This window comes from Meles meles, chromosome 21 (assembly GCF_922984935.1).
Source record: "Meles meles chromosome 21, mMelMel3.1 paternal haplotype, whole genome shotgun sequence".
NCBI classification, from domain to species: Eukaryota; Metazoa; Chordata; class Mammalia; order Carnivora; family Mustelidae; genus Meles; species Meles meles.
This window is the reverse complement of record NC_060086.1, coordinates 32,398,227-32,405,728: the sequence shown is the minus strand read 5'-3', so window position 1 is coordinate 32,405,728 and position 7,502 is coordinate 32,398,227. Positions and strand designations below refer to the sequence as shown.

Genomic DNA, 7,502 nt, shown 5'->3' with positions numbered 1-7,502 from the left:
GACATGTAGAGTGGAAAAAGCCTCAAGAATTCACTTCTAGGTCTTTTATTAACTAGCACAAGAATGTCACTACCAGCAAACGGATAAGATGGGAAGGGAGATCTGACACGTGATCCTAATCTGGCCAATTCACCAAAACAAAGAAAACGCCGTGACCTCCTCAGAAGGGGGCAGCACCTGGGATCCACGCTGCTCTCCCACGTGGGGAAAGAGTTTCCAAAAAGAGGGCCCTTGGGGCACCTGGGTGGCTCAGTGGGTTAGGCCTCTGCCTTCAGCTCAGGTCATGATCTCAGGGTCCTCTGATCGAGCCCCGCATTGGGCTCTCTGCTCAGCAGGGAGCCTGCTTCCCCCTCTCTCTCTGCCTGCCTCTCTGCCTACTTGTGATCTCTCTCTCTGTCAAATAAATAAATAAAATATTTTTTTAAAAAAAAGTAAATTCCCACACTCGTGTCCCCACATGCCAGACTCCACGCTGGGGGAACACAAGAGTGACGCAGTGGGCAAAAACACTGCGCATGCGGGGAGAATTGGTGCGCGGGCGACGGGGAGTACTGCGCATGCGCTACTCTCTGGGGCGGGGCCTCGTTTTTCCCGCCCTCTCGCCCCGCCCCCCTGCGCGGCGGCGCACCCCCGGGCGTTGCCATGGCGACCCGGGGGCCACAGCCGGCCTGCAGCTGCACAGCCCGCTAGGTCTCTGAGGATCTGGCGGCGGTGGCGGCAGTGGCAGGTCATGGAGCTTTCAAGAAACAGCGTGGAGACCAGGAAGCCCACGGGTCTCGGGCGCTGCAGGCATTTCTTCTGGTTGGGCGTGGTCTTCGACACGGTGGGCGCGACCCTGCTGTTCACCGGGGTCTTCGCGTCTCTGCTCTTCTACGACCTGCTGCTCTACCTGGGTTCCATCATCATCTTCTTCAGCCTGCTCTGGTGGGTCTTCTGGTACACCGGCAACATCGAGCTGACGGCTGAGGAGTCCCTGAAGGAGCCCGTCCACGTGCCGTCCTCCACCGCGGTGAACGCGCTGAGCCAGCGCCTCTCTCACACCCTCTGCAATGTGTCCCGCAGCTTGACGCGGATCCGGCGGCGCTGCGCTCCCAGGACGTTCCTGCTTAGATCCGCTTCTCCGAGTATGCCCTGCCCGGCCCGGCCCGAAAACCCGCTGGAGCAGGAAGACCAAGGCAAAGACGAAACGGCGGGTGCCCAGGAGAGCGGCGACGCGCAAAACCTGGGCAGCGAGGACCTGGGCCCCAAACCTGAAGCTGTCGTGAGTTCAGAGGGAGTTCGCGCTCCAGGGCCTGATGCTGGGTCTCTGGGCGCCGAGGCTGGGCTGCCAGGGCCTGTGAAAGAATCGTTTTTCACTCATATGGCGACGCCTGAGTTCCCTCCGTCTCCTTCCGACCAGCCTCAGCCCCTAGCCGTCCTCTCCTCCAGGAGCCTGCCTGTCGTTCCCTCGGCCTCTACCCGCCAGCCTCTAGCTCTCTGTGTTTCCAGAAGCCAGCCTGTGGCCACTCTCGCCTCTGCAGGCCAGTCTGCTGCCTCCTTGGCTTCTACCAGCCCTCCTCTGCTGGGTGTTGCCTCTGAGAGTCAGCCTGCTGTCCCCTTGTCCTCGATGACACAGCCTACAGTGGTCCGTGCCTCTCAGAACCAGCCCTTTGTGCCTGTGGCCTCTTGGGACCACTTCTCGGTTTCTCTGGCCTCTCAGGTCCATAACTTGGTGCGAGTGCCCGCACAGAGCAACCTCCAGATCCTTTCGGCCTCTCAAAGTCACCCCCCGGTGTCTGCGGCTGCACAGAGCCACCTCCAAGTCCCACTGGCCTCCCAGAGCCAGCTGGAGAATATTCCCCTGGCCTCTCAAACTCCGTCTTCAGGGGCTCAGGCTCCCCAGTCGGAGGGTCTGGCCCCCCCTGGGTCTCTGATCCAGGTCCCAACGTCCCAATCTTTTCAGGCCCAACCTGTGAACCTTCGGGTCACCCTTGCTGTCCAGGACTTTCAGGCCTTCTATCACAAGCAGCAGACCCTCCAGAGCAACTCTTCGGTCCAAGAGATTTCTCCCAGCCAGTCTGCGCCTGTCCAAGAGTTTCAGAAGAAGCCAGTTGCACAGGCTTTTGAGACTCTGCCACCAGCGGGCCAGGAGCTAAGTCAGGAATTCCCTGCCACCGCGTCCTCAGCCCCTGAGTCCCAAGCTCCAGCTTCTCAGGCCCAGCAATCAGTGTCCCCTGAGAGCACAACTGCCCCTGCCTCAGAGATGAAAAGTAGCCCTCCCTAGTACAGAACCAGACCCCAGCCATAGGCCGCTCTGCCGAGTAAGTGCCGTGGGCAGAATCTTCACCTGTAGTATTCCTTGATTGTTTCTGGGTCTGGGTTCTGATGGTTTCCTCAGTCCCTTCTGCTGGAAAAAAACCAAGTGGTGGCAAATGGCCTGTTTCTTCGGGGATTAGATCTTTTCCACTTTGGTAGGTTTTTTTGCTTTTTTGTTTTTTAATTTTTTTATATCCACTTTGGTAGGTTTTTGAAACCTAGTAAGGTTAAGGTCTTACCTACTCTATCAGAGTGAGATTGCTTTCTTTTTATTTAGGCTTTGTAAGGGCAGGGTCATTAAGACATTCCATCAGGATCTGTGCGTGCAGTGGGGAAAGGGACTCAGCACTGCTTCTGATTTTCGGTGGTACAGGGACACAACACGAAATAGCAGTGAGCCCTTAAGTGGGTAAGTTATTGCCCTCTCAGTTCCTTTTTTTTTTTTTTGAAGATTTTATTTATTTGACAGACAGAGATCACAAGTAGGCAGAGAAGCAGGCAGAGAGAGAGGAGGAACCAGGCTCCCTGCTGAGCAGAGAACCCGATTAGGGGCTCAGTCCCAGGACCTGGGATCATGACCTGAGCTGAAGACAGAGGCTTTAACCCACTGAGCCACCCAGGCACCCCGTCGTCTAGGTTCTAGCAGCCTTCATGATTCTATCAAGGAGAGCATCCTTAGCGTGGACTTAGTGACCTCCAATAGCTCTCCAGCATTTTGGTAGGCAACAGCTGCACCAGCTAGGATGTAATACTACGTGTGTTCAAGTTATTTCAATGGATAACTTCTATTTATGCCGTCATACTGATTTTTCTATTTGCAGTAATGATCATTGCTTTTCAAAATGCATTTATGTAAAAAAAACACTGAAACAATTTAAAGGTAAAAAGTAAGTGTGTAGTGAAACTTGAATGATCCTTAACTTTGGAAACCATTTGGCTGTTTGTAAATCCCGTGAGCTTTCTACTAAATCGAAAGACCCTTGGTGCTAACCTGTTTAATGAACTCTACGGTTAAGGCCACTGGGGACCAGTTCCGCTGAACTCCCCAACTCCTTGTCAGTTAGAAAGGTAGAAAAGGTCATGTGAAGGTCGAAATTGGTGAGCCTGCTTCTCAGTCGGTTAAGTGCAGCCATAATAGTATTCACTGCTGAGTATCCATTTCCTTGTCTTTCTCTCTAATCCTATTCCATAAATTACCTACTCTGGAGGGGGAGTAGAGAGCAGAGCACTATTTGGAGGTTATGTTAATGCTCCTTGTTTAAATGCTACCAACATGTTATCCACAAGGTTATTTCCTATTGGTTGGTTTCATTTCAAGGGTAGGGAACAATTGAATATTCAGTGATGTCAAACTCTTAATTTCCTTATAATTTTCTCCAGCTCTCCTTCGGGAGAGTGTATATAGGTGTACACACACATATATATCCTATAGATAATCTATAGGGACAGAGCACTCTGGCTCTTTTGGTTTTGTACAGTTTGGACACTCAGATTTTAAAATGAAATAAATTCAGTGACTCACGTTTATTTTTATTAAAAAACAAAAAAACAAAAATAAAAAAACACTAACAAACCACAGTCATTCCAGAAGGAAAAGATTTAGTATGACTGAAAGAGATCATTAATTTTTTCCCATTAATCGTATCCTTTCATGTAATTTATATGGTTGAATTAAGTCTCAGGGTAATTCTTGAAGGGGGCTTAAGCACTTACTAGCTGCCAGAAATATTGGTAAACACGTATAGAGATGAAAGGATTAAGGATTCAGACCTTGGCATCCGAAGGCTTTGTTATAGACTTAGTCCTCTAACTCAAAGGAACAACTGTAAAGAGGAGAAAATTTTAGACAAGAAGGGAAAAGGGGTTTACCTAGTAATTCTTAGTGGAAGAATTATTTTTTGATAGGAAGAGCCATGCAGTACCCTTCAATTAATTATTTTACTGACCAGACATTTACTGAATTTCTGTTAAGTGCTAGTCAATCACATTATGCACTAGGGATTCAGAGTTAAGTGAGAGCCCTCTGCTGTCCACATGCTTACTATTTATCAAGGAAGAACAGATACAGAAATAATTAGCGCAGGGGTGCCTGGGTGCCTCACTTGATTGAAGGTCAGACTCTTGATTTCAGCTCAGGTCAAGATCTCAGAGTGGTGAGATCGAGCCCCGCATCAGTATTGGATTCTGAACTGAGTGTGGAGACTGCTTAGGATTCTTTCTCTCCCTCTCCCTCTTCCCCAACCACCACGACCACCAACCCCCCCGGTTTAAAAACAAATAAATAAATAATAAAATTTGGAGGGGGACAAAAAGAAAAGAAATGACTAATGCAATATGCTATAACTGAAGTCTAGTCCAAGCCTTTCAGAATGCAGGTGTGGGCCACATGAGGGATTTTTTGAGTTTGATCCCAAAGTAAGCATTCATTGGGCGAGGGAGATGGGAAGAACATGCCACGCAAAGGGAAAAGCATCAGTGGGAAGGCACAAAGCCATAGAAGTCCATGACTTGCTGGGGACGTACTTGGGAAAGGGTAATCTCGTGCTGTAGTCACGGGTTCTTGGGACTTGGAGGCTGAGGTAAGGGGAGAAGCTTTGAAGGCTTGTGAAGGAGGATGAGGTGTGTTAAAATCAAACCTGTGGTCTCTGTTGTAAGGAGATGGCAATAGGCCAATAATAAGATAATAATTGCCAAGGTCTCTCCCAGTGAGTTCTGAGTGGAAAATGGAACTCATAGAGACTAGCCGCAGTTTCTAACCCAAGTGTGGGCTCTGTGGGCATTCATCTCGGGAAGCACTTTCTGGTGTTTATTTACCTGTCGTAACTTTTTTTTTTCTGCTACTAAGATGACATCAGGTAGAGGGAACACCAAATGTTATGACACATTGCTCTATATTGACCGTAAGATACATATTACCGAAAACAAGTGTTCACACATTTTTTTTTAAAGATTTTATTTATTTGACAGACAGAGATCACAAGGAGGCAGAGAGGCAGGCAGAGAGAGAGAGGGGGAAGCAGGCTCCCTGCCGAGCAGAGATCCCAATGTGGGGCTCGATCCCAGAACCCTGAGATCATGACCTGAGCTAAAGGCAGAGGCTTTAACCCACTGAGCCACCCAGATGCCCCAACACATTTTATTCTATAAAGGCCCAGACAGTAAATATTTCATGCTCTGTGGGCCAAGAAGCACAATCAAGGATATTATGTGACTGTTTGTATAAGAAGAGAGAAGGCTACCCCAGTTTGCCTGGGTAGGCGGAAGAGTTAGTTACTTTGACCCCAGTCACAGCATCTGGAGGCCTTCGCCTAAGAGCAACTGACCTGGGACAGAGGGTGAGGGGCATGGCCTGGCCAGTCAGGCCTACAGCCAACCTGGTGCTTCACTCTGCCCCAGTGACACCCAGGCCTGAGGGTGGAATTCTCTGCTCTCAGAGAACCTGGCCCTGTCCTCTTGGTCTGCTGGCCTGAAGATGGGTGATTTCCAGAGTCTCTGACTCCCAGCTTCAGATTCCCCTGCGTGGTGCCTGGCATTTGCCAATAGTGGAGTCTAGAATGTGTAGGCGGTGGTGTTCAGGCCCTGAGCAGACCTCTAGCCAGACAGGCAGCCATTGGGAGCTCTGAGGTGAGCAGGAATGGAAGCTGACGCTCAGGTTGGTCTTGGAAGCTCTCAGGGCTAGGCCACCGCGACACAAAACCGCAGAGCGAGGAGGAGTTCTGGTATTTGGTGGGTAGAAGCCAGAGGGGCCGCACACAACACACGGTGCATTGGGCAGCCCAGCCCAACACAGAATTTTCCCACCCACAACACTGTTACTGTGAGGTTGAGGAACCCTGATCTAGAATAATTAAAAAAAAACTGCTCTCCAGTTCATGAGGTGCTTAAGGAAAGATCTTCTTGTTCTCAGAGGACTCCTTAGCTCTTCAACAGTCATGGTATCTTCTAGACCATGAAGATTTTATTCACCTTTGTTTTATTTATCTTTATATAAATATTTTTATTCACCTTTGTATTATATATCTTTATATCTTTATATTCTTATTTTGAATCAACACAGATGTGGTGGCATTTATTAATAACATACCATTTATTGGGGGTGTTTATAATAGACTACACACTGTACCAAGTAATTTACAGGCCTCGTCTCGTTTCTCATAACAATCAGGTAGGAACCATTATTGTGTCCACTTCAAGGAAGGTGGACTTGATATTGATTGAAAGGTGAAGGCATTTTCTCAGTGCCACACAGATAGCGGAGCTGGAATTAATGTGCAGTAGATGTATAATTTGTTAAAAGGTGTAGATAAGTTTTCCTTCCACGTTAAAGTTATTAATGAGCCTTTTTTTTTTTTGTAAGCCTGTCATTTGTAACACTCCAGACCAGTCTATGGGTGACTTCTCTATTGAAAACTTTACTCCCAGAGAGAGAATGAAAATCAAGAATTGTTCCACTCTGTTTATAAGTATGATCTCACATAAAAACTGCTTTTTTTTTCTTTCCAGAATCACCAAAGTTTCCACAGACTTAGGTTCCAACTTTATGAAAGCACAAATACATACCTTAACCTCGTTTTGGAAACCTCTGTGTGGGGTCCTGACCTGTCTCAGACCAGCAGGCTTCCGGCGCTGTTCCTGCCAAGTACGTTTGTGTCGGTGTTGGGGAGAGTTTTCCAGATTCACGTCACAAATTTCTTTATTGCCAGAATTTTAAGCCATAATAAACTATGCTATTCCAAATGAACTTTGTTTTAAAATAAGTTGGTTTTTAAAATAGACTCCTTGTGAAAGCATTCCAGCACTCCAAGTGGAAAAGAATGCCTAGCATACTCTGGGTAAAGGAAAAAAAGTACACTTCCCACAGAAACGGACACTGGAAAGTGTAAGTCTGTGTACTGAAGGGTACTTTGTGACCTCACTAACGAAGAGAAATCTTAACACAATCAGTGCATTGTAACATGCCACAATTTATATTTATATGCTTATTTTGATTGAAGGAACGAAAATGTCCCATTTTCTCAAGGATTTTAAAATCTGATTGGATTATATATTTTAATGATAAATAAAAGTCATTTGAGAGTATCCTCCTTTTACATTCTTTCTTTGTATCAGTAGATTATATATGCAAGAATGCTCTAATAGATGGGTAGTTTTCTCTTTTTTTAAAATTTTTAAATTTTTTAAATTCTTTTTTTTAGATGGATAGTTTT

The 7,502-nt window shown here is 47.2% G+C and overlaps 1 protein-coding gene across 1 annotated transcript; it reads left to right on the top strand.

Annotated features, from left to right (window-relative positions):
• The first annotated feature begins 669 nt into the window (after nt 1-669).
• On the top strand, nt 670-7,275 carry LOC123933960 (fibrous sheath CABYR-binding protein-like). Its single transcript, XM_045993760.1, has 2 exons — nt 670-2,300; nt 6,799-7,275. Exon 1 carries the CDS (start codon nt 731-733, stop codon nt 2,261-2,263), a length of 1,533 nt encoding a protein of 510 aa, XP_045849716.1. The 5' UTR covers nt 670-730; the 3' UTR covers nt 2,264-2,300; nt 6,799-7,275.
• Nucleotides 7,276-7,502: the final 227 nt, after the last annotated feature.

What these genes read in the sequence shown, in the direction of transcription:
- LOC123933960 (XM_045993760.1), top strand. Translation starts at nt 731, where the DNA reads ATGGAGCTTTCAAGAAACAGCGTGGAGACCAGGAAGCCCACGGGTCTC.